Raw genomic sequence first — 27133 nt, 5'->3', positions numbered from 1 at the left:
GTATGGACTTCTGTTAACCCGGCTGCGAACCGGAGGACTTTCTGTTAACCCATGAGTTGCTGAAATAAAAGCTGTTTATGTTGGACTTGCTTGGGTCACTGCCTCAGTTACTGCACGGTGTGAACACCGCCGCCTTACATAGTCCAGAAATCTAGAAATGAACTTAGCAACCATGAACATACATATATTAAATTATACCATAAATGTATTTAGAAATTATATTTTTCTACTTTCTACTATAAAATGACATATTTACGGATCATAAATATGCCTCAACTGTAACTTTGTTTTTGGGGGGGGGGGGAGTTGTAAAGTAGAACCATATACAATTTTTTTTCAAGTAAAAACCTTACCTTTATGAATCTTAATAGCTTTATTTCTACACACTATTATTTATGTGATAACAAGAAGCAGAGTCTGCCAGCTTTAATTGGGAAAATCTTTAGAATATTGACCGTGTTGAGCTATAAACCTTCATGCAGTCAATACCGCGTAATATATGCAAACCTTGACTTTTCACAGTGCTTCACTTTAATGAGTCATATAGTAAATAGCGCGCACATGTACTTAGAAATCAGGGCATTAGTCACCTATGATTCATTCTTCAGATAATACAACTAAATTGTAGAATATTGCTTTAACTTTATTATTGTTTGTTACTAATGTACAGAATGACAAATATGATGGCACCTATTTCCTATACATAAGTACTGTATATTCATCTGTTATCTGCAGGTATATTTGTAATCGGAAAGTGTCAACTGTTTAAAAGGAAACTGTCACCCCTCCAAACTATTTATATGCGCATGTAGCTCTTTCAAAGACAGGTCTAGCAATACCTTTACATGGCCAGTCTGGTCCTCAGTATAGGGGCTGTCAGTCAAGCAGGAGGAGGTCGTGCTGGGCAGAGAATAGAGCTGGAGTTACAGGTACTTCAGATCTACCATAGTCCTTCAGCTTTATTTGCATATCAATTCAAATGCTGATTTCTGAGTAACAGAGGAAGGACTGGCCATTAGTGTTGAGCGATACCTTCCGATATCGGGAAATATCGGATCGGATGGGATCGGACCGATACCGAAAAAGTATCGGATATCGCCGATTCTGATACCGGAAACCAATGCAAGTCAATGGGACAGAAATATCGGAATGAAAATAAACCCTTTCTTTCCTTGTAGGTTAATTCTACATGAAGGAAAACAACTAAGAATAATGTAGAATGTATTGGGGGAGGTGGGGGAGACAATAAAGGCATAGAGGTTTAGCCCAATCAAATGGAATAGCAGGAATTAATATTTTTTTTAAGACGCTCTGAGTTACGGAAATATTGACTATGTTAAGTATTTTTATATTTTGTCAGATATTTATGTTTCACTACTTCCATGCTCTTCACCTTCTTTTTTACTTCTCCCACACTTTCTCCTCCATCATCCTCAGCATCTTTTTCATCCACTTCTTCTTCACCTTCTTCATCTTCTTCTTCTTCACCTTCTTCGTATTATTCTTTTTTTTTACATTCTTCATATTCTACTTCTTCATCTTCTTCATATTCTTCTTCGTGACAGGCATTCCTGTAGTTGTTATCTATAAAAGGTTGGACATTACACCTTTCGTTCTGCCCGTCACAAAAGATTTACAACAGGATTTGTCCGCGTTCAGTTTGGCCTGCAGCAGCAGGTCTTTTCCAGGGGCACCACGAGGAGGAACGGACTCACCCCCATACACTGCTTAGTCATCTTCTGCTTATAATTTAGATATTATCTTTTGCTCTGATTTTTAGTCTTATGCTTAATGTTCCTCCGCTTTTTGTTCTGCAGCTTCTTGTATTTCTGCTTCTTGGTTTTCTGTCTCTTGTTCTTCTGTATCTTGGTGCTTGTCTTCTCTTCTTTGTCCTCTTGGTCAACTTCTTCAGGGTCATCTTCTTGGTCTTCTTCGGGGTGGTCTTCAGGGTCGTTGTCTTCGGGGGTCCTCGTCTTCGGGGTCCTCGTCTTCTTCGGGTTGGTCTTCTGGGTCCTCGTCTTTGGGGTCCTCGTCTTCTTCGGGGTGGTCTTCAGGGTCCTCGTCTTCTTCGGGGTGGTCTTCAGGGTCCTCGTCTTCTTCGGGGTGGTCTTCAGGGTCCTCGTCTTCAGGGTCGTCGTCTTCGGGGTCCTCGTCTTCTTCGGGTTGGTCTTCAGGGTCCTCGTCTTCAGGGTCCTCGTCAGGGAGATCCAGAGTGATTACCAAGAACCATTTCAAAAATCTTGAACTTGGAAATGTAGCAGAAGGTACAAGAAGGCTGAGGAACTACCGAGGACCAGCTGACGGTACTGGAACCCGGATGGGTAGCAGAAGGTACAAGAGCCAATGGAACTGCCGAAGACCAGCTGACGGTACTGGTGTTAGAACTGTCCTGTTAGTTTTTTTTTAGTTTGCTGGTCACATGACCATTTTTGCCTATTTAATCCGGCTCCGCCCTCCTGGCCTTGCTGGACTTCATTGTATTTACTACTCTTGAGCTAGCTTGGTGCTCTGTTGCCATTCTCTGTTAGTTTTGCTAGGTCTTCTGACCTCTATGATTTTCGTTGTGTGTTTGTCTTTGACTGCTACTATTTCTGCTAGGAGGTGTCCAACTTATCCCAGTCCCTAGTTCTTGTAGGGATTCCTCCCTCACTTCTATAGGTCTTCGTACAGACTAGCCGAGGACTTTAGCGGGTCTGATCGCAGGATCAGGTTCCCCGTTACATCGTAGGGATCTAGTTTAGTTCTATTGTAGGGACAGATCTCCTGTCTTTCCTTAGTCCCTGTAGCAGATCTTAACAGTAAGTCCAGCCCTAAAAGAAAAAAAAAAAAAGAAAAATTTTCTCTAAGGAAAGACCTCCAGTATTCCATCATGGTCTCGGTTCACGATTTGGCTCGACGCTTGCAGGGACTCTCTCTGGAGGTGGCCAAGTTCCAACAACACGTGAGTAGCTGTTCTGGAGCACATTTTGTGGAACCAAAGGTACGTCTGCCTGATTTATTTTTTGGCGAACAACAAGATTTTTTTTCTTTTAAAAATGCTTGTTTATTGTATTTTCGTTTGAGACCCGGATCCTCTGGTGATGAATCACAGCGCATAGGGTTCATAATGTCACTTTTGCGCAAAGATCCTCAGGGATGGGCCTTCTCTCTCCAACCTAGTGATCTGTGCTTTAGATCAGTGGATAGTTTTTTTCTGCTTTGGGTTTCTTGTACGATGATCCAGATCGTGTCTCATCTGCTGAGTCAGAATTGAGACGTTTGAGGCAGGGATCAGGTAATGTGGAAAAATATTGTTCTCACTTCCGTCGGTGGTCTGCCCAGGTGGGGTGGAACGATTCAGCTTTGAAAAGCTTGTTTCTTGCAGGGCTAGGTGAAAGGGTTAAGGATTTACTGATTGCTTATCCCACACCTGGAAACTTGCAGGAGGCAATGCAATTAGCTATACGGGTGGACAGGAGACTTCGTGCAAGGGTTAATGAGAGCAAATCCTCTGCTATGTCAGCTCCGAGTCCTGAGAGGGTCTGTGCTGACAATGGAGAGCCGATGGAGATTGGGGCGATGGCACCCCGCTCTCAGGAAAAAGACCGCAGGCTTTCTGAAGGCTTGTGCTTCTATTGCGGAAATTCTGGTCATTTTATTAAGAACTGTGTGCTTCGTATGAAGAAAGAAAAAAAAATGGTCAGTCATGCACGTATTGCCTGTTTAAATTCTAAGGGAGTATTCCTATCTGCTACTACCGCTGCTCAGGAAGAATTAATTGAATTTCGGGTATTTGTGGATTGTGGTTCTACTCTGAATGTGATTGACGGGGGATTCTTGGAAAAACTTAGATTAGAACCTAAAACTTTGTCATCCCCTATTGCTGTGGTTTCTGTTGATGGCTCTCCCTTGAAGAGTGTTACTCATAAGGTCTGTGAATTTCCCCTCACTATTAATGGTATTCATCAAGAGAATTTGGATTTGGTGGTATTGGATAATTTGCCTTCTCCAGTAATATTGGGGTTACCCTGCTTAAAATTGCACAATCCTGTACTGGATTGGTCTACCAATGAAATTAAGTCCTGGAGCCCTAAGTGTTATGACAAGTGTTGTAACGGACGTATTGCTGCGGTGGAAAAAGGGGAATTACCTGTACCTATTCAGGATTTTTGGAGAGTTTTTTCTGAGGAGGAGTCACAAATTTTGCCTCCCCATAGAGACTATGATTGTACCATTGAATTTGTCCCTGGAGCGACTCTTCCTAAAAGTCGTTTATTTAATCTTACTATTCCTGAGAGAAAGGCTTTGGAGGAATACATACAGACAAGCTTGGCCGCCGGTCACATTAGGCCTTCCAAGTCTCCTGTGGCTGTTGGATTTTTTTTGTAAAAAAAAAGATGGCGGTTACGTCCTTGTCTGGACTTTCGTGAGATTAATAAAATTACTGTACGCAATCCTTACCCACTGCCATTGATTCCTGATTTATTTAACCAGTTAGTGGGGGCCAAGTGGTTCTCTAAAATTGATCTCCGGGGGGCATACAATTTGTTGCGCATGAAGGAGGGTGATGAATGGAAGACTGCTTTTAACACTCCTGTGGGTCATTTTGAGAATCTGGTGATGCCTTTTGGTCTTACCAATGCTCCAGCATTTTTTCAGAATCTTATTAATGACATCCTTAGACCTTTAATCGGCAAAAATGTGGTTGTGTATTTGGATGACATTCTGATTTATTCGCCTGATCTGGAGTCTCATAGGCGGAGCGTACGTGAGGTATTACAGTTATTAATGGACAATTCGCTTTTTGCTAAGCTGGAGAAATGTGAGTTCGCTGTACAGAGAATTAGTTTTTTGGGCTACATTATCTCCAATGAAGGTTTTGAGATGGACCCGGCTAAAGTTCAAGCTGTGCAGGAATGGCCTAGGCCTATTGGTTTGAAATCGATACAGAGGTTCCTACGTCCTGGAAGATTAACCCGGTGTTTCATGTTTCTCTGTTGAAAAAAGCTGATGTGTCGGATGGTGACGCCTCTGCCACTGTTCCTCCGGTGGTGGAGGACGGGGAATATGAAATTTCCCGCATCCTAAATTCTAGACGGTATAGAGGGAGTTTGCAGTATCTCGTCGCTTGGAAGGGTTTCGGACCTGAGGATAACTCATGGGTGAGGGCGGATGATGTTTCTGCTTCCAGACTTGTCAGAGCTTTTCACAGGAGGTTTCCTGGTAAGCCTGGGCCTAGGGGATCCGGAGGATCCTCTTAGAAGAGGGGGTACTGTTAGAACTCTCCTGTTAGTTTTTTTTTAGTTTGCTGGTCACATGACCATTTTTGCCTATTTAATCCGGCTCCGCCCTCCTGGCCTTGCTGGACTTCATTGTATTTACTACTCTTGAGCTAGCTTGGTGCTCTGTTGCCGTTCTCTGTTAGTTTTGCTAGGTCTTCTGACCTCTATGCTTTTTGTTGTGTGTTTGTCTTTGACTGCTACTATTTCTGCTAGGAGGTGTCCAACTTATCCCAGTCCCTAGTTCTTGTAGGGATCCCTCCCTCACTTCTATAGGTCTTCGTACAGACTAGCCGAGGACTTTAGCAGGTCTGATCGCAGGATCAGGTTCCCCGTTACATCGTAGGGATCTAGTTTAGTTCTATTGTAGGGACAGATCTCCTGTCTTTCCTTAGTCCCTGTAGCAGATCATAACAACTGGAACTCGGTTACTAAGCAGGAGGTACCTGTGCCAGAAAGCACTACCAAGGACCAGCAGACGTTGGTGGAACTTGGATACCGAGAAGGAGGCACCTAATCCAAAGGCACTGCCGAGAACCAGCTGACGGTATTGGAACCCAGATGGGTAGTAGAAGGTACCCATGTAAAAAAAAGTTTCAAGGCCGCGAGCCGGCCGCAGTTACCAAAACCCACAGTCCTACAGGGGGTGCTTGTCCTATTGGCACTATGGAACCAGCCTTCATTGCCAGATCCCGCAGCCCGCATAGGAGTCACCTAAACTGCAGGCACCATAGAGTCGGCTAACCCGACCGCAACACGACAGGACAACGCATTGGAGAAAAAGTGAGGTTGACACTACCCGGAAACAGCTGGCGTGCTGGAACCAGGCTGGGCAGGAGGGAGTACCCGTGCCAAAGACACTGCCGAGAACCAGCTGACGGTACTGGAACCCGGATGGGTAGTAGAAGGTAGAAGAGCAAATGGAACTACCGAGGACCAGCTGACGGTACTGGAACCCAGATGGGTAGCAGAAGGTACAAGAGCCAATGGAACTGCCGAGGACCAGCTGACGGTACTGGAACTCGGTTACTAAGCAGGAGGTACTTGTGCCAGAAAGCACTACCAAGGACCACCAGACGTTGGTTGAACTTGGATACAGAGAAGGAGGCACCTAATCCAAAGGCACTGCCGAGAACCAGCTGACGGTACTGGAACCCGGATGGGTAGTAGAAGGTACCCATGTAAAAAAAAGTTTCAAGGCCGCGAGCCGGCCGCAGTTACCAAAACCCACAGTCCTACAGGGGGTGCTTGTACTATTGGCACTATGGAACCAGCCTTCATTGCCAGATCCCGCAGCCCGCATAGGAGTCACCTAAACTGCAGGCACCATAGAGTCGGCTAACCCGACCGCAACACGACAGGACAACGCATTGGAGGCAAAGTGAGGTTGACACTACCCGGAAACAGCTGGCGTGCTGGAACCAGGCTGGGCAGGAGGGAGTACCCATGCCAAAGACACTGCCGAGAACCAGCTGACGGTACTGGAACCCGGATGGGTAGTAGAAGGTGCAAGAGCAAATGGAACTACCGAGGACCAGCTGACGGTACTGGAACCCGGATGGGTAGCAGAAGGTACAAGAGCCAATGGAACTGCCAAGGACCAGCTGATGGTACTGGAACTCGGTTACTAAGCAGGAGGTACCTGTGCCAGAAAGCACTACCAAGGACCAGCAGACGTTGGTGGAACTTGGATACCGAGAAGGAGGCACCTAATCCAAAGGCACTGCTGAGAACCAGCTGACGGTACTAAAACCCGGATGGGTAGTAGAAGGTACCCATGTAAAAAAAAGTTTCAAGGCCGCGAGCCGGCCACAGTTACCAAAACCCACAGTCCTACAGGGGGTGCTTGTCCTATTGGCACTATGGAACCAGCCTTCATTGCCAGATCCCGCAGCCCACATAGGAGTCACCTAAACTGCAGGCACCATAGAGTCGGCTAACCCGTCCGCAACACGACAGGACAACGCATTGGAAGCAAAGTGACGTTGACACTACCTGGAAACAGCTGGCGTGCTGGAACCAGGCTGGGCAGGAGGGAGTACCCGTGCCAAAGACACTGCCGAGAACCAGCTGATGGTACTGGAACCGGGATGGGTAGTAGAAGGTACAAGAGCAAATGGAACTACCGAGAACCAGCTGACGGTACCTGAATCCGGATGGGTAGCAGAAGGTACAAGAGCCAATGGAACTGCCAAGGACCAGCTGATGGTACTGGAACTCGGTTACTAAGCAGGAGGTACCTGTGCCAGAAAGCACTACCAAGGACCAGCAGACGTTGGTGGAACTTGGATACCGAGAAGGAGGCACCTAATCCAAAGGCACTGCCGAGAACCAGCTGACGGTACTGGAACCCGGATGGGTAGTAGAAGGTACCCATGTAAAGAAAAGTTTCAAGGCCGCGAGCCGGCCACAGTTACCAAAACCCACAGTCCTACAGGGGGTGCTTGTCCTATTGGCACTATGGAACCAGCCTTCATTGCCAGATCCCGCAGCCCACATAGGAGTCAACTAAACTGCAGGCACCATAGAGTCGGCTAACCCGTCCGCAACACGACAGGACAACGCATTGGAGGCAAAGTGACGTTGACACTACCCGGAAACAGCTGGCGTGCTGGAACCAGGCTGGGCAGGAGGGAGTACCCGTGCCAAAGACACTGCCGAGAACCAGCTGACGGTACTGGAACCCGGATGGGTAGTAGAAGGTACAAGAGCAAATGGAACTACCGAGGACCAGCTGACGGTACTGGAACCCGGATGGATAGCAGAAGGTACAAGAGCCAATGGAACTGCCGAGGACCAGCTGACGGTACTGGAACTCGGTTACTAAGCAGGAGGTACCTGTGCCAGAAAGCACTACCAAGGACCAGCAGACGTTGGTGGAACTTGGATACCGAGAAGGAGGCACCTAATCCAAAGGCACTGCCGAGAACCAGCTGACGGTACTGGAACCCGGATGGGTAGTAGAAGGTACCCATGTAAAAAAAAGTTTCAAGGCCGCGAGCCGGCCGCAGTTACCAAAACCCACAGTCCTACAGGGGGTGCTTGACGTATTGGCACTATGGAACCAGCCTTCATTGCCAGATCCCGCAGCCCACATAGGAGTCACCTAAACTGCAGGCACCATAGAGTCGGCTAACCCGACCGCAACACGACAGGACAACGCATTGGAGGCAAAGTGACGTTGACACTACCCGGAAACAGCTGGCGTGCTGGAACCATCCTGGGCAGGAGGGAGTACCCGTGCCAAAGACACTGTCGAGAACCAGCTGACGATACTGGAACCCAGGGTAAATACTAAAAACAGAGTGGAGCCAGAGGTGTATTTGGAGGAGGTTTTAAATCAGTAGAACAGTGGATGTGGACAAAGCAGGAGAATTTGCCGGACACACAGCTGGGGATCAGCTGACGTTACTGAACCCCAATAACACTGGAGCAAGCGTTGACTGTGCAGATGGCACTTCTGAGCAGCAACAAGCGGTATTGGAGCCCAGGGTAAATACTAAAAACAGAGGAGCCAGAGGTGTATTTGGAGGAGGTTTTAAATCAGTTGTACAGTGGATGTGGAAAAAGCAGGAGAATTTGCCGGACACACAGCTGGGGATCAGCTGACGTTACTGAACCCCAACAATACCGGAGCAAGCGTTGACTGTGCAGACGGCACTTCTGAGCAGCAACTGGCGGTATTGGAGCCCAGGGTAAATACTAAAAACAGAGGAGCCAGAGGTGTATTTGGAGGAGGTTTTAAATCAGTAGTACAGTGGATGTGGACAAAGCAGGAGAATTTGCCGGACACACAGCTGGGGATCAGCTGACGTTACTGAGCCCCAATAAAACTGGAGCAAGCGTTGACTGTGCAGACGGCACTTCTGAGCAGCAACTGGCGGTATTGGAGCACAGGGTAAATACTAAAAACAGAGTGGAGCCAGAGGTGTATTTGCAGGAGGTTTTAAATCAGTAGTACAGTGGATGTGGACAAAGCAGGAGAAATTTCCGGACACACAGCTGGGGATCAGCTGACGTTACTGAACCCCAATAACACTGGAACAAGCGTTGACTGTGCAGACGGCACTTCTGAGCAGCAACTGGCGGTATTGGAGCCCAGGGTAAATACTAAAAACAGGAGCCAGAGGTGTATTTGGAGGAGGTTTAAAATCAGTAGTACAGTGGATGTGGACAAAGCAGGAGAATTTTCCGGACACACAGCTGGGGATCAGCTGACGTTACTGAACCCCAATAACACGGCAGCAAGTGTTGACTGTGCAGACGGCACTTCTGAGTAGCAACTGGCGGTGTTGGAGCTCAGGGATAATACTGAAAACAGAGGAGCCAGAGGTGTATTTGGAGGAGGTTTTATTCCTGTAGTAGTTAGAATGTGGACAGAGCAGGAGAAATTGCCATCCGCACAGCAGGGGAACAACTGACGTTACTGAACCCCAATAACACGGCAGCAAGTGTTGACTGTGCAGACGGCACTTCCGAGCGCCAACTGGTGGTGTTGGAGCTCAGAGATAATGCTGAAAACAGAGGAGCCAGAGGTGTATTTGGAGGAGGTTTTAAATCAGTAGTACAGTGGATGTGGACAAAGCAGGAGAATTTTCCAGACACACAGCTGGTGATCAGCTGACGTTACTGAACCCCAATAACACGGCAGCAAGTGTTGACTGTGCAGACGGCACTTCTGAGCAGCAACTGGCGGTGTTGGAGCTCAGGGATAATACTGAAAACAGAGGAGCCAGAGGTGTATTTGGAGGAGGTTTTAAATCTGTAGTAATGAGAATGTGGACAGAGCAGGAGAAATTGCCGTCCACACAGCAGGGTAACAGCTGACATTTCTGAACCCCAATAACACGGCAGCAAGTGTTGACTGTGCAGAGGGCACCTCCGAGCGCCAACTCCCGGTGTTGGAGCTCAGGGATAATGCTGAAAACAGAGGAGCCAGAGGTGTAGTTGGAGCAACTTTAAAATCTGTAGTAGTGAGAATGTGGACAGAGCAGGAGAAAGTGCCGTCCGCACAGCAGGGGAACAGCTGATGTTACTGAACCCCAATAACACGGCAGCAAGTGTTGACTGTGCAGACGGCACTTCCGAGCGCCAACTGGCGGTGTTGGAGCTCAGGGATAATACTGAAAACAGAGGAGCCAGAGGTGTTATTGGAGCAACTTTAAAATCTGTAGTAGTGAGAATGTGGACAGAGCAGGAGAAATTGCCGTCCACACAGCAGGGGAACAGCTGACGTTACTGAACCCCAATAACACGGCAGCAAGTGTTGACTGTGCAGACGGCACTTCCGAGCGCCAACTGGCGGTGTTGGAGCTCAGGGATAATACTGAAAACAGAGGAGCCAGAGGTGTAATTGGAGCAACTTTAAAATCTGTAGTAGTGAGAATGTGGACAGAGCAGGAGAAATTGCCGTCCGTACAGCAGGGGAACAGCTGACGTTACTGAACCCAATATCACGACAGCAATTGTTGACTGTGCATACGGCACTTCCGAGCGCCAACTGGCGGTGTTGGAGCTCAGGGATAATACTGAAAACAGAGGAGCCAGAGGTGTAATTGGAGCAACTTTAAAATCTGTAGTAGTGAGAATGTGGACAGAGCAGGAGAAATTGCCATCCGCACAGCAGGGGAACAGCTGATGTTACTGAACCCCAATAACACGGCAGCAATGTTGACTGTGTAGACGGCACTTCCGAGCGCCAACTGGCGGTGTTGAAGTTCAGGGATAATACTGAAAACAGAGGAGCCAGAGGTGTAATTGGAGCAACTTTAAAATCTGTAGTAGTGAGAATGTGGACAGAGCAGGAGAAATTGCCGTCCGCACAGCAGGGGAACAGCTGACGTTACTGAACCCCAATAACACGGCAGCAAGTGTTGACTGTGCAGACGGCACTTCCGAGCGCCAACTGGCGGTGTTGGAGCTCAGGGATAATACTGAAAACAGAGGAGCCAGAGGTGTAATTGGAGCAACTTTAAAATCTGTAGTAGTGAGAATGTGGACAGAGCAGGAGAAATTGCCGTCCGCACAGCAGGGGAACAGCTGACGTTACTGAACCCAAATAACATGGCAGCAAGTGTTGACTGTGCAGACGGCACTTCCGAGCGCCAACTGGCGGTGTTGGAGCTCAGGGATAATAATGAAAACAGAGGAGCCAGAGGTGTAATTGGAGCAACTTTAAAATCTGTAGTAGTGAGAATGTGGACAGAGCAGGAGAAATTGCTGTCCGCACAGCAGGGGAGCAGCTGACGTTACTGAACCCCAATAACACGGCAGCAATGTTGACTGTGCAGACGGCACTTCCGAGCGCCAACTGGCGGTGTTGGAGCTCAGGGATAATATTGAAAACAGAGGAGCCAGAGGTGTAATTGGAGCAACTTTAAAATCTGTAGTAGTGAGACTGTGGACAGAGCAGGAGAAATTGCCGTCAGCACAGCAGGGGAACAGCTGACGTTACTGAACCCCAATAACACGGCAGCAAGTGTTGACTGTGCAGACGGCACTTCCGAGCGCCAACTGGCGGTGTTGGAGCTCAGGGATAATACTGAAAACAGAGGAGCCAGAGGTGTAATTGGAGCAACTTTAAAATCTGTAGTAGTGAGAATGTGGACAGAGCAGGAGAAATTGCCGTCCGCACAGCAGGGGAACAGCTGACGTTACTGAATCCCAATATCACGGCAGCAAGTGTTGACTGTGCATACGGAACTTCCGAGCGCCAACTGGCGGTGTTGGAGCTCAGGGATAATACTGAAAACAGAGGAGCCAGAGGTGTAATTGGAGCAACTTTAAAATCTGTAGTAGTGAGAATGTGGACAGAGCAGGAGAAATTGCCGTCCGCACAGCAGGGGAACAGCTGACGTTACTTAACCCCAATATCACGACAGCAAGTGTTGACTGTGCAGACGGCACTTCCGAGCGCCAACTGGCGGTGTTGGAGTTCAGGGATAATACTGAAAACAGAGGAGCCAGAGGTGTAATTGGAGCAACTTTAAAATCTGTAGTAGTGAGAATGTGGACAGAGCAGGAGAAATTGCCGTCCGCACAGCAGGGGAACAGCTGACGTTACTAAACCCCAATAACACGGCAACAAGTGTTGACTGTACAGACGGCACTTCCGAGCGCCAACTGGCAGTGTTGGAGCTCAGGGATAATACTGAAAATAGAGGAGCCAGAGGTGTAATTGGAGCAACTTTAAAATCTGTAGTAGTGAGAATGTGGACAGAGCAGGAGAAATTGCCGTCCGCACAGCAGGGGAACAGCTGACGTTACTGAACCCCAATATCACGGCAGCAAGTGTTGACTGTGCAGACGGCACTTCCGAGCGCCAACTGGCGGTGTTGGAGCTCAGGGATAATACTGAAAACAGAGGAGCCAGAGGTGTAATTGGAGCAACTTTAAAATCTGTAGTAGTGAGAATGTGGACAGAGCAGGAGAAATTGCCGTCCGCACAGCAGGGGAACAGCTGACGTTACTGAACCCCAATAACACGGCAGCAAGTGTTGACTGTGCAGACGGCACTTCCGAGCGCCAACTGGCGGTGTTGGAGCTCAGGGATAATACTGAAAACAGAGGAGCCAGAGGTGTAATTGGAGCAACTTTAAAATCTGTAGTAGTGAGAATGTGGACAGAGCAGGAGAAATTGCCGTCCGCACAGCAGGGGAACAGCTTACGTTACTGAACCCCAATAACACGGCAGCAAGTGTTGACTGTGCAGACGGCACTTCCGAGCGCCAACTGGCGGTGTTGGAGCTCAGGGATAATACTGAAAACAGAGGAGCCAGAGGTGTAATTGGAGCAACTTTAAAATCTGAAGTAGTGAGAATGTGGACAGAGCAGGAGAAATTGCCGTCCGCACAGCAGGGGAACAGCTGACGTTACTGAACCCCAATATCACGGAAGCAAGTGTTGACTGTGCACACGGCACTTCCGAGCGCCAACTGGCGGTGTTGGAGCTCAGGGATAATACTGAAAACAGAGGAGCCAGAGGTGTAATTGGAGCAACTTTAAAATCTGTAGTAGTGAGAATGTGGACAGAGCACGAGAAATTGCCGTCCGCACAGCAGGGGAACAGCTGACGTTACTGAGCCCCAATATCACGGCAGCAAGTGTTGACTGTGCAGACGGCACTTCCGAGCGCCAACTGGCGGTGTTGGAGCTCAGGGATAATACTGAAAACAGAGGAGCCAGAGGTGTAATTGGAGCAACTTTAAAATCTGTAGTAGTGAGAATGTGGACAGAGCAGGAGAAATTGCCGTCTGCACAGCAGGGGAACAGCTGACGTTACTGAACCCCAATAACACGGCAGCAATGTTGACTGTGCAGACGGCACTTCCGAGCGCCAACTGGCGGTGTTGGAGCTCAGGGATAATACTGAAAACAGAGGAGCCAGAGGTGTAATTGGAGCAACTTTAAAATCTGTAGTAGTGAGAATGTGGACAGAGCAGGAGAAATTGCCGTCCGCACAGCAGGGGAACAGCTGACGTTACTGAACCGCAATAACACGGCAGCAAGTGTTGACTGTGCAGACGGCACTTCCGAGCGCCAACTGGCGTTGTTGGAGCTCAGGGATTACAGTTCAGGTGGTAGAAACATGAACACAACAGGAGACCTGGATACTGTTGCCAACCAATTATTTATTCTGGAAGAGGACTGGCAAACTCATGAGAGATCCAGGCCTTGTTCATTTTGAGAAAAGTAAGCCGGTCAACGTTATCAGAGGATAGTCGCATGCGACGGTCTGTTAGTACACCACCTGCGGCACTAAAGACGCGTTCCGATAATACACTAGCAGCAGGGCAAGCTAGCACCTCCAATGCATACTGACTAAGCTCTGGCCATGTATCCAGCTTACAGACCCAAAACTTGAAGGGAGAAGAGCCGTCTGGGAGTACACTAAGAGGGCAAGACATGTAGTCTGTCACCATCTGACGGAAACGTTGCCTCCTGCTAATGGTGTAGACATTTGTGGCGGCGGGGACACAAAACTTTGCCACATTTTGGCCATACTGGTCTTGCCTTGTGCTGAGGCGCTGCTTCTGCTCCCTCTTTGTGCAAAGCTTCCTCCACTGCCTCGACGCACTGAGCTGCTTTGTAAAGCACTAGCAGCACTGCTCTCGGTTGGAATGGAGAACATGATGGAATGCACCAGTGCGTCTTGGTACTCCCGCATTTTACGCTCCCGGTTCAACGGTGTTATGAGGCTTTGTAAGTTGTCCCGGTAGTGAGGATCTAGGAGGGTGGACACCCAATAATCAGCCGTGTTGACAATGTGGGCGATGCGGTGGTCGTTTCTCAGGCACTGCAGCATGAAATCAACCATGTGCTGCAGACTGCCAACTGGCCAAGAAACGCTGTCCCCTGCTTGAGGTGTGATCTCTGCCTGCTCTGCATCACCCCACCCTCGCTCTAGATACTGACTACTAGAGCATTGTGTACCTCCCTCCTCTGGACAGATGTCTTCCTCATCCATTGACTCCTCCTCATCCTCCTCACAAAGTGTCCCCTGCCTAGGCCTTTGTGAGGAACCACGTTGCGCAGACTGTAGAGAAGCAGATGGCATTTGTGACTCCTCATCCTCCACCTCTTCCAAAACCTCGTCCCTTAGTGCTTGCAGTGTTTTTTCAAGCAGGCAGATAAGGGGGATAGTCATGCTGACTAGTGCATCATCTGCACTCGCCATCCGCGTGGAATAATCGAAGGCATGCAAAACGTGGCAAATGTCCTTCATAGAGGCCCACTCAGTGGTGGTGAAGTGTGAACGGCGCGCACTGCGACTTGTTTGCGCCTGCTGCAGCTGGTACTCCATTACTGCTGCCTGCTGCTCACACAACCTCTCCAACATATGTAACGTTGAATTCCACCTGGTGGGTAGGTCACATATGATGCGATGTTCCGGAAGACGTAATCGGCGCTGCAGAGCTGCAATGCGTGATCTTGCATTGCTGGAACGCCGCAAGTGAGCGCACTCTATGCGGACCTTGTGAAGCAGTGCATCAAGATCCAGATAGTCCCTCAAAAAACTCTGCACGACCAAGTTGAGCACATGTGCCAGACATGGGATGTGAGTGAGGTTGCCTAGGCCCAGAGCTGCCACCAGATTTCGGCCATTGTCACACACTACCATGCCTGGCTGGAGATTCGCTGGCACAAACCACACGTCGCTCTGCTGCTTGATGGCATTCCAGAGCTCCTGCGCTGTGTGGCTTCGATTCCCCAAAGAAATTAATTTTAATACGGCCTATTGACGTTTGGCCACGGCTGTGCTCATATCGGTCATCATAACAGGTAACCGTTCACGGGTCGATGTGGAGGTAGACCGTTACGGCTCCTGCAGCGCTGTTTCAGAGGAACGGGAGTATGAGGAGGAGTCAATGGGTACAGACTGGATTCCTGCAATCCTTGGAGTTGGCAGAACACGTACAGCGCCACTCTCAAGATCTGTACCCGGCTCCACAACATTTACCCAATGGGCAGTGAGGGAAAGGTATCGTTCCTGTCCATGCTTACTGGTCCACGCATCGGTGGTCAGGTGGACCTTGCTACTGACGGCGTTTTGTAGCGCATGTTTAATTTTTCCCTCCACATGATGTTGCAGGGCAGGGACAGCTTGCCTGCTGAAATAAAAGCAGCTGGGCACGTTGTATTGTGGGACTGCCAATGCCATAAAGTTACGGAATGTGTTAGTCTCCACCAGCCTGAATGATAGCATTTCAAGGGCCAGTAGTTTAGCAATGCCAGCATTCAGAGCCTGTGCTCGGGGGTGGTTTGCCGAGTATGGGCGCCTTTTCTCCCATGCCTGTTCTAACGATGGCTGTAGACTGGCCTGGGAGTGTGAGGATGACTGGGAAAGTGGTGCTGTGGGTGGAATTACACTGTGTCTCTGTACAACAGTGCCAGAGATTCTTCCATGGTGATCCTGTGAGGAAGTCGAACCAGCTGTGTGTGAGCTGGAGGAAGAGGCTACAACACGAGCTGAAGAGGTGGTAGGTAGCGCTGTAGGTTGGCCTAGGTCTTCAGTGTGTTTTTGTAACTCCACCACGTGCTTGGTCCGCACATGTTTCCACATATTTGTGGTATTGAGGTTGCTGACACTTTTCCCTCTTTTCACCTTCTGATTACACAGCTTGCATTTGACAAAGCAAATGTCATCTGCAACTGTGTCAAAAAAGGACCAGGCACTGCAAGTCTTGGGAGTGCCTGCTTTGGATTTTGGAAGAGCCATGCTCCTAATGGGTGCTGAAGTGGAGGCTACAGACAACCAAGTCTGCCCCCTCCCTCTCCCTCCTTTTTGGGCTGTTCGGGGAATCTCTTCCTCAGAGCTGCTCCCACCCACCTTCCTGTCCCTCACGCCATGATGGGTCAAGGACTTCATCATCTACACCACCCTCTTCAAACAACTGCTTCTCCTGGGTAGTCTCGACAGCACAGTACGCACCAGAAAGTGGCACCTGAGTCTCATCATCAGATGCGTATTGAGGTGTGCTGCTGACCATAGGCACTGGCCCACCCGCCTCTTCAGATTCAGAGAGACAAAATGGTTGCGCATCACTGCATACTACCTCTTCTTCAAATTCTCGAATTCTGCTTGGCTGGCCCCCTCTTTCTAAGCCAAGAGATTCAGAGAACAGAAGTAGAGATGGCTCCTGTCCAGGGCTCTCTGACTGCCTGGGCAATTTGGCAGGTGGTGAAGAGACAGATGGGTGCTCTTCAGTGCTCAGGACCTGAGAGGATCTGGAACTAATTGAAGTCGATGCGATAGCTGCCATCCATCCGACAACGGCTTCAATTTGGTCCTCCCGCAGCAGTGGGGTACAGCTAGCTCCTACAAAGCTGCACATAAAGGACTGTTCCCTGGTAAAACTGGGGGATGCTGAGTCACTGGTGCCCGCAGCAGGCACAGAATCCCCACGTCCTCTCCCTGCAGGCACAGAATCCTCACGTCCTCTCCCTGCAGAAACTCCATGCCCACGCCCACGACCACATGCCTTACTCCCTGCCTTCTTCATCTTGGTAGACTGATAAAGATAGGCAGAAAAGTACTAAGGGCTTAGTGTGCTTATTCCTGAACAGCTGCTAACAGGTATAAGAAACACTAATTTTATAAAGTGTGGACTAGACTTTAATATGAGCTAATGTGGCATACACAACTGTAAAGTGGAGTGTTTGGTGAACTTTATTTAGGTTTTTTTTGTCACAAAAAGACACTGGATGTGCCTAAAGATGTAATAACGATAGTATCACAAACTTTTTGTAGCTATTACAATGTAGGAAGGTAACCTACAATGCAATAGATGAGGCTACAAAAAATAGGCTAATACTAATCTGGCTGGGGCTGCAGGGCCCAATGCTGCAGAAAGGCTCCTCTAACTACTCCTACATAGTGTGTTTGGAACCAATTTAGCTGAATACGGATGGAACCACCACACTAATATGAGAAATCAGGAAAAATTATGAATTGGCAAAAAAGGACAATGTATGAGGCAGTGACACACACTGAGTGCACTACAACCAGACGTGGCTGAAGCACACACTACAGGGTGAGCTGCACTCACACACACAGACCTTGCAGACAGCGGTGAACAGTACAGATGCAGAGCACTGTGCACTAGCGCTGCAAGTCCAAAAAAAATTCTCTATCTACTCCTATATAGTGTGTTTGGAACCAATTTAGCTGAATAAAGATGGAACCACCACACTAATAGGAGATATCAGGAAAAATTATGAATTGGCAAAAAAGGACAATGTATGAGGCAGTGACACACACTGAGTGCACTACAACCAGACGTGGTTGAAGCACACACTACAGGGTGAGCTGCACTCACACACAGAGACCTTGCAGACAGCGGTGAACAGCTCAGAGAACTGTGCACTAGCACTGCAAGGCACAGCGATTTATAAAGTAGCTTGGGTAAAGCAGAATAGACCAAATAGGTAGCTAAAACTGTCCCTCAGAACAACAGCGTCCTATCCCTAACTGAATTCACAGCAGAGTGAGCGGCTTTTATAGTGCATCATGACATCATTTCAGCAGCCAATCACAGCCATGCCATTAGTTAAGATGCCTACATGCCTAACAGGATGTGCCCACACTTCTTGGGATCCTCATTGGCTGAATAAAATGAAAATGGCTCATTGCATTATGGGAACTTCCGATTCCGGTATACGATATTGCAAAAGTATCGGAATTAAGTATCGGAATTCCGATACCGCGAATATCGGCCGATACCCGATATTTCAGTATCGGAATGCTCAACACTACTGGCCATATAAAGATATTACTGGACTTGTCTTGGAGAGAGCTGCACGCACATATAAATAGTTTGGGGGTGAAATCTTGCTGAAAGATTCCCTTTAATTCAAGTTTTCATATTTTTTTAAAGAATCGTTGATGATGCTTTTTTTTTTATTTTCTATATCATTATGTATATGTAGCACCCCGAGGACTCGGCTGCTACAGGGGTATTGCACCTCAAACCAGAGGTGTGGTATTCCACTCCCGGGTAAGGATGGAGTGTGGGACTGAGCTCAGATAGCTGCATGCACTACACTCATCCCATTTCCGGGGGACAGAACTACGGTACTCCCACCAGTTAGATGTGCAGGTACGACAGCGTCTGTCCCTGGCTGGAGTGGGAGGGGGGGAGGAACATCCCAGTAGTGTAGGGGCAGATAGGGGAGGGACTCTGGGCATAGAGGTAGGAGCCCATTGGGTGCTAGACACCTGGGCTCACACATAGAGGGAGTATATAAGGTGGGCACCATCTAGGAAGAGGGTGAGTTCAGGGAGTGAGTTCAGAGAGGAGCTCAGCCAGAGAGGGCTGACAGGGAGCTGTGGCTCCGGCTGGGCCCAGCTCCAGGGCCAGGCCTGTAGTGGAGAGACGGAGGAAGAGAGGCCCAGAGACACAAGACAAGAGGGAACCCTGAGATCCCAGAAGTAAACCAGAAGGGTGAAGGGTTGGCAGAAAAGGGTACCGGATCCCAAACTGGCAGAGGCAAAATATCCTTAGCCAGGAACCGGAGGTCGTGGTCAAGTTTTGGGCACGACCCTCACCACATCCACCAGGAAGGCATACCACGAATAGGGTCAGGAAAGCCAGGAAAGGTTTTGCCACCAAGAGGCCCGAGGGAGCGGGACAAAGGTGGATCCCTGGTGGGGACGGCCAGTAGGAAGAAAGAGAGAGGGGAGCTCAGGACCACGCTCTGGAACTGCCCGGGAGTTGACCGAGACCCGCACCTGGTGGACGCAGCACGGCCCGGGTGGTCACCCTTGGCCGAAGTGACCGGAGCAACACCTGTGAGTAAAAACCCTGAAACTGCATCACACGTCTCTGAGCTTCCTTGCCGCACCATCACTACCACCATCATTCACATCTGCTGCCCTGAGGCCATACCCCTCCCGTTGGGGGTTCTACCAGCTACGCTGCACAACCTTACCACCGGCCTCAGCGGTCTGCCCTGCAGCGGCGGCTTCATAGCCGCATTCAACGGGTGGCGTAGTCGAACATTCTAACATCTACTGCTGAAGACTGCCGCTCAGTTTGACTCCCTGGGCACGGACCGGGTCACCGCCACGAGACTACTACCCCCATCTGATCCGGATCCGGGTAAGCTTCCCCGTGCGCGCGATGCAGCAGGCCCAGGGGCGCGTCATATATTTAACAAATCATGAAATCTTGCAGTTTCTATTCTGGCCACTGAGCCTTGTAATATAATAGTTACAAATGTTGTATTTAAATTAGTAGTAAATAAATATGGGGGATACATTCCATTTAACCTCTTTATAACGTGGGGCGTATTAGTACACCCCACGTCATCACCCCCTGTTTAGCGCAGGCTCCGGCGCTGAGCCCACACTAAACCGGGCACATGTCAGATGATTTATGCCCGCAACAGCCGTGAGTGGAATCGCAATCCACTGCAATACTGTTAACCAGTAAAATGCCGCTGTCAATCCCTGACAGCGGCGTTTAACATCGCCGAGCCGGAAGCTCGTCATTGGCCCCGCCCATAAGTGACCCCGTCACACGATCGCGGGTCACCAATGGATTGGCATGACAGCCCAGGGTCTGCAACCCACCCCTGTGGTTGTCATGTCCAGATTGCTATGAGCGCAGCCCTGTTGCCGGCGCTCAGCAAGTGAGCACATCTGCTGCATACAGGCGATCTGCTCATCGCCTGTATGCAGCAGAGCCGATCAGACAAGTGCTGCTTCTAGTCTCCCATGGAGACTATAGAAGCATGCAAAAAGTAAAAAAAAATGTTTTTAAAAATATAAAAAAATAAAGTTTAAATCACCCTCCTTTTGCCCCATTCAAAATAAAACAATTAAAAAAAAAACACATACACATATTTGGTATCACTGCGTTCATAATCGCCCGATCTATCAACATAAAGAAAAGAATTAATCCGATCGGTAAACGGCGTAACGAGAAAAAAAATCTAAATGCCAGAATTACATTTTTTTGGTCACCGCAATATTGCAAAAAAATGCAATAACGGGCGATAAAAACATCGTATCTACCCCAAAATTATATCAATAAAAACACCAGCTCGGCGCGCAAAAAATAAGCCCTCATCCGGCCCCAGATCATGAAAAGTGGAGACGCTACGGGTCTTAAAAATTGAACTTTTTTTTTTTTTAGCAAACTTTGGATTTTTTATTCACTACTTAAATAAAAAAAATAACCTATACATGTTTCATGTCTACGAACTTGTAATGACCTGGAGAATAATAATGTCAGTTTTAGCATGCAGTGAGCGTGGTAAAAAATAAAAAAAACTGCGGAATTTCGGGTTTTTTTGCAATTTCACCGCACTTGGACTTTTTTTCCCGTTTTCCAGAACATGATATGTTAAAACCAGTGATGTCGTTCAAAAGTACAACTTGTCCCTCACACGGCCATATTGACCAAAAAATAAAAAAAGTTATGGCTCTGGGAACAAGGGAAGCAAAAAACGGAAATGCAAAAACAAGAAAATGCTCCGGTCATGAAGGGGTTAAAGGAAACCTCCACAATGTTCTGACATTGAATGTATGGATATAATTTTAAAGCTATTCTGTTCCCTGCAGCCTCATGAACGTGGTCATGTAACGTCTTTGTACAAAATCTGGGTTGTATGCATTCGTATTATAGCATCCATTGAAAGCTGTGGGTCTCCAATTTCATATCAATTTTCTCATGAATTCCCTAAAACATTCTGCATGTGATCATCAGATTTCAAACTTCTCTACAGCGACTTAGTCTCTGTTCACGTTAATGCATTTTCTCTATAGTTTTCTGTTATGTTGTATTTTCTGTTTGTTAACAACCTTAGCAGAATCAATGTTCTGAGCACAAATAGCCTCTGTTCCATCAGAAAACTTTATTTTGAGTTACTTGTATTGATTTTATGCTATAAAACATCACAGCTTTTTCTCCATGTATACATCTCAAATTGCTTTCAAAAGTTTGCTATTTGCTGCTTAGAATACTAGATTACTATTGCAATTTATCCAAACAAAAAGGTAACTTAGAGTGTACTCTTTAAAGGGAATCGCTCAGTAGGATCAACCCTCCTAAGCCGTCTATATGGGCATCCAGGTCATAGAAAGTTGAATAAAATGATATCTTGATATCTGTGGTCCAATCTCTTATACCAGAGATATATACATTTCTCTTAATATGTAAATGAGCTGTTAGGATCTATGGGCTGGACACCAGTCGTCCTCAGAATCTGCCTCCATGGGTTATTTTAAATTAAAAGGGGCGGCTGTTACCAGTCTGAGAAATGTAATAACTGTCAGTCTGCCTTTCTGAATTCACTGCAGAACTAAAACAGTTCAGCAGAGCTGAAGTTTGTCTGATTACAAGCACATCTGCAGCTACAACTCTCCTCTCATAGTGCTGTAAACTCAGTAGTGCCTGATTACAACTAACACTTCTTCAGCTGCCATCTCATAGGCAGCCAGTATGGGATGAGGGGAGTATGGCAGAGCTGACAGCACTGTGAGAGGAGAGCTACAAATTTGGATGTGTTTGTAATGAGTTAAACTTGAGCTCTGCTGTACTGTGTTAGCTATAATCACAAACAGCTCTGCAGTGACATCAGCAGAGCAAACTGTGAGTTAATGACGCTTTCAGTCAAAGACCCCTGGAATTCACTGTAATAAGACATCAGATCACAGGAGGGTTGATCCTACCGACAGATTCCCTTTAAGAAGTGAGATATTATAAATGCTCCTAAAAAGTGTAATTTTTCTTTAAACAACTATTATAACTGGATTTTCTTTTTGTAATTTTTAGGTAGCTCCCACAATTAAAGAGAGAATGATGAAAAAAGGAAGCATGATGATAGGATACCAGCCTCACCGTGATAAAGTCAATTTTTTCCGTCACATTATAATCAGTCCCCAGGTCAGCCGCGAAGATATGGACTTTGTATTGGATGAAATGGAACTACTTGGCAAAGACTTGTAGCTGTGGCCCAGCAGCACATTGTGCTGCTCTTGCTTGGGTTCTGAAGTCAGAGACTGCAGCATTTGAACCTCCTGTATATCAGTGAATTTTGTCATTACTTTTCATGTTAATCAGGTATAATTGTTAAAGCAACAAACAATCAACACTGTGAAAATACTATAGATAATGCAATGAGGGGTAACCACCGCTAGAAAAACATGCTATACTTACACCATGCTTGTGAACAAGTTCTGTCATTTTAGAGGGCTCACAGTCTGTATATGTGTAACATGCATGGGATATTAAAGAGGTTGTCCACTACTTTATCACTGATGACCTATCCTTAAAATAGGTCATCAATAGCTGATCGGTCAGGGTCCAACAACCGGCAACCCTGCTGATCAGCTGTTCTTGGTGTCGGCGGCCGCCGCCTGCCAGTACTGCTCAATTGCGGAGCTGCTCCATCTTCTAATAGTGGCCACAGCAGTGCACTGCACATCCACCTCCTATTGATTTGAATATTGATTGATTTCAGCGGCCGCCGACACCAAGAACAGCTGATCAGCAGGGTTGCCGGTTGTCGGACCCTGACCGATCAGACTTTCTAAGGATAGGTCATCAGTGATAAAGTAGTGGACAACCTCTTTCATATATTCTCTCCTCAAATAAGGGAGATATGGCACTGTTTCTATTGCTGCTATTGGGAAGCATGAGTTTGCTTCTCTTTACAAATGAAAAATGATAAAGCTTAGGAAAAATAATGATTTCTCTTTATGAACAGTAAATAGTTAATTATAATGAACATGATGCAATGCTAGGAAAAAATGAAAATATGGCTATAATTCATAGATGTATTCCTTTTAACAAGATAATTAATTTCCTAATCGTATATAAGACAATTTGAGCTCCATGTAAAAAAATGTGGCTCCCAATCCTATGCTTTCCCTGCATATGGTCCTCATACTTATTAGGGTAGGTTCAGAATCGGTAGATATTTTACCGTGAATTTGTGCTAAATCCATGAGAAATCTTTGACAAAAATCTGCTTGTGTTACATGAAGATTTTGTCATGAAGTTGGTTGTGGTTTTTTTTCATCCTACTGCATTGCAAAGTGTAAGGGCCCTTTCACACAGCGTTTTCTTACACGTTTTTATTTGTGCATTCAGCGACAGTTATCATTTATAGCCTAGGTTAGCATACCAGGCAAACTTGAGCAGACGCCAGTGCTCAAGGACCTTCACTGGTTGAAGTGTGTATAAAAAAAATTCAAAGTGAATGATATATGAATATCTCCGATAGGACATTTGAGAGATATAACATAAGAGGGAGGGCTGGTATTGCCAAGTAGCAGACTCAATTCACATGTGATGTACATAACACAATGATGGACATAATACGAGGATGCAGCAAGATATCGAAATGCAGAAACCTATTCCTCAATACCTACGTAACTTGGCTTATTCAAAGCCATTGCTATGTTGAAGGGTACCTGATAGCTCCCCAGGCATCCCAACCTGTCAATATGTATTAATTGCAATCTTTATACCCTTCCTAACTAGCCCATTTATTGTGTTAATGATTACTGCATATGTCAAGAAAATGTATAACTTCGGTGGCAATATGCTAACTATTGTGTGACTAGTTGTGGCCTCGCTGGTTTCCCCAGACTGATCATCCCACTAATCATGTCATCATGATTTTAAAGGGCGGCTCTATGCAAATTTCTGCTTCCCTGACATCCCGGCTTCAGCAAAGCACTGCGCATGCCCAGGGACAACTCAACCAGCCGCTAAATTTATAGAGTACGGCGGTAATTACTGATTCAGTCCTGCATTATCGCTGCATCACTGGGCATGCACCGGGTGCAAATGAAGGCGGGTACATATACCCGGCTTACTTGGAAATCATGTTACTCATGTCCACAGCATCAAGATACAACTTTCTGCTTGTGAGATCTATCTTCCTCTTGGTATAATGGCCATCCTGTGTGTTAAGATGAGAAATGCTACGTCTGTATTCTGGCCTCGGCAAGTTTAATTATGGATCCTTAAAAGAGTTGCCTACACATTGGCCAACTCTTCTTAACTGCAGCAATTTCCGCATATCATTAAAGTAAAATTATATTCACCTTGTGTACCAGCACCATTCTAGCGGCTGCTAATTGACTTCAGCACTCTCAACTCCCCCAGACATCTAAGTTTTGTCCAAATAAAGTGTGAGTGAGGTAGCCCATTAACAGCTGCTTATTGTCTGAAGCACACATGTGATATAATGTCACGGGAGCTCCTGGAGAAAAGGCGCTGATATTACTGGAAAGGCTCCAATTTGGAAGAGGAGTATAAGTTGGTTGTTTTTTTTTTTTACTCAGTGAACTACTGCATTTCAAAAGGGGTTATCGAAGTAGTGGACAACCCCTTTAAGGATTCCCTTATAAATGATTACAATATACTTTTTTCCTTTAGTTGCAATAGATTAAACTTTAAATGAGCTTAACGTATCAAGAATAGAAAGTCAACAAGATTTAATAGTATTTGTATTTTTCTGTTAATGTACTCAATAGGTTTAATATATCATAGAAGGTTTAATATGTGGCTGACAATGTATCAACGACAACTTGCTTCTGATGATGAATTGATGTGGAACCAGCTGTAATGTGCAGAAATATTACCCATCTTTGAGATCACGATTAAAACTGTTTTCTGGGCATCTTTTTCTTAAAGGAATAAGACACAAGTCTGTCTGAGCCATTGGACTTCTGCATAAAACTTTCTGATTATATTTCCAGGACATGGGGCACATGAGACATTGTACAATGGCTGCATACATTTGCAACACTTGAAATTAAAAGAAAAAGAAAAAAACACTGAGTTGAATGCTTGCCAATATGTGTACTGATAGCCAACCTAATTCCTTATTACTTTCTGTATTAAATTGTCTCATCCTATGCCTTCTATTGGGTCATGTGAAACCACTGTGACCATTTGTGCCTTACTGACGTCGCTATTCTAGAAAAAGTCACTATCTCAAATGCGACCTACTTCCATTTGACAACAAGCTTCAGCAGACATCACACAACCATTCCAAAGAAAGAGACCTCTACCATGATGTATCTGCACTCCATCTCCACAGTTGCATAAAAAAAGACCAAGCCTGGTAGTGTGTGGCATCCCTGTGTAGACTCAACAACCCAGTCTTCCTGCAATAATGACAGTCATCGTAAGATATGTAGTTGACGACAAACTACAAGTGCTTGCATTGACATGTGCTGTCAACACTGTCCACCGATACAGGAGAAGCATATAAGATAATGAACACATTGAGAAGGAGCCGCTACTGCAAAAGAAGTGTAGGCAGGGGTGGACATATTACAGTATTGGTTCAACCTGTCTAGTCGCATAGCGGCTCAAGAGGTAAGGGGTCCATTTCCACCTCTAAAGCAGGTGGAATTTTGCATTACGATCAGCGATTTTACTGCAAAGGGCCCATATATTATTCTTACAAAGGGGTCCTTTTCTGTATTTTCCTACCAGTGATTGTAGGTACTATGAGTTTAATAATTTTTACTAGTGTTTTTCATTGATCCTTAGGAGGTCATGGGAAGGCGTTAAAAAAGTTGCTGGAGTGCTAAATATTTTATGCATATATCTGAGAGAAGATCCAAAATGACATTTTATAATTAGTATAAGGCCCATATAGTTATAGCAACTCTGGATAAATTTAAACAAGGGAGGACGATGAGTCAATGCTATTACAAGTTAAAAAATATATAGTTTATTTCATAATAGATAGAATTGAACATAATACAAAAGGAAAGGGGGGCAAAAGAGGTATGAACAACATTACAAAATAGAAGCAGAAACCCAGAAAGGGGTCAGGTGGTGCCAGCTACTATTTAAGTAAACATAGTGCTATGCATGACCATAAAGGAGCAAAAGTACCGTCAATCAAAATTCCTGTTAGGAATGTAAAGACAGGGCAGTATAATGCAACCATGCACTCAATGTCACAACAACGTGTACTAGTATCTACAGTGGGGGAAAAAACGTCTTTAGTCAGCCACCAATTGTGCAAGTTCTCACACTTAATAAGTTGAGAGAGGCCTGCAATTGACATCATAGGTAGACCTCAACTATGAGAGACAAAATGAGAAAACAAATCCTGAAAATCAAATTGTCTGATTTGGAAAGACATTTTTTTCAAATTTTGGTGGAAAATAAGTATTTGGTCAATTACAAACAAACAAGATTTCTGGCTCTCACAGACCTGTAACTTCTTTAAGAGGCTCCTCTGTCCTCCTCCACACAGCTTGGTGTGAAGAAATCAACTGTGGGAGCAATAATTAGAAAATGGAAGACATACAAGACCACTGATAATCTCCCTCGATCTGGGGCTCCACACAAGATCTCACCCCGTGGGGTCAAAATGATCTCAAGAACGGGGAG

At 46.5% G+C, this 27133-nt stretch overlaps 1 protein-coding gene across 1 annotated transcript in view; it reads left to right on the top strand.

The window, feature by feature from the left end:
- GADL1 (glutamate decarboxylase like 1) overlaps positions 1-25275 on the top strand; it is a 564135-nt gene extending 538860 nt beyond the window's left edge. The window contains exon 15 of the mRNA XM_073678031.1: positions 22538-25275. Within this exon, the coding sequence (XP_073534132.1) occupies positions 22538-22711 (174 nt within the window). The 3' untranslated portion in view covers positions 22712-25275. The remainder of the gene's footprint in view (positions 1-22537) is intronic.
- The last annotated feature ends 1858 nt before the right edge of the window (positions 25276-27133 follow it).

The sequence above is a fragment of the Phyllobates terribilis genome, unplaced genomic scaffold (assembly GCF_046119375.1).
Source record: "Phyllobates terribilis strain yellow unplaced genomic scaffold, ASM4611937v1 Scaffold_4__5_contigs__length_816908805, whole genome shotgun sequence".
Classification (NCBI taxonomy): Eukaryota; Metazoa; Chordata; class Amphibia; order Anura; family Dendrobatidae; genus Phyllobates; species Phyllobates terribilis.
This window is presented reverse-complemented; position numbering and strand designations above follow the sequence as displayed.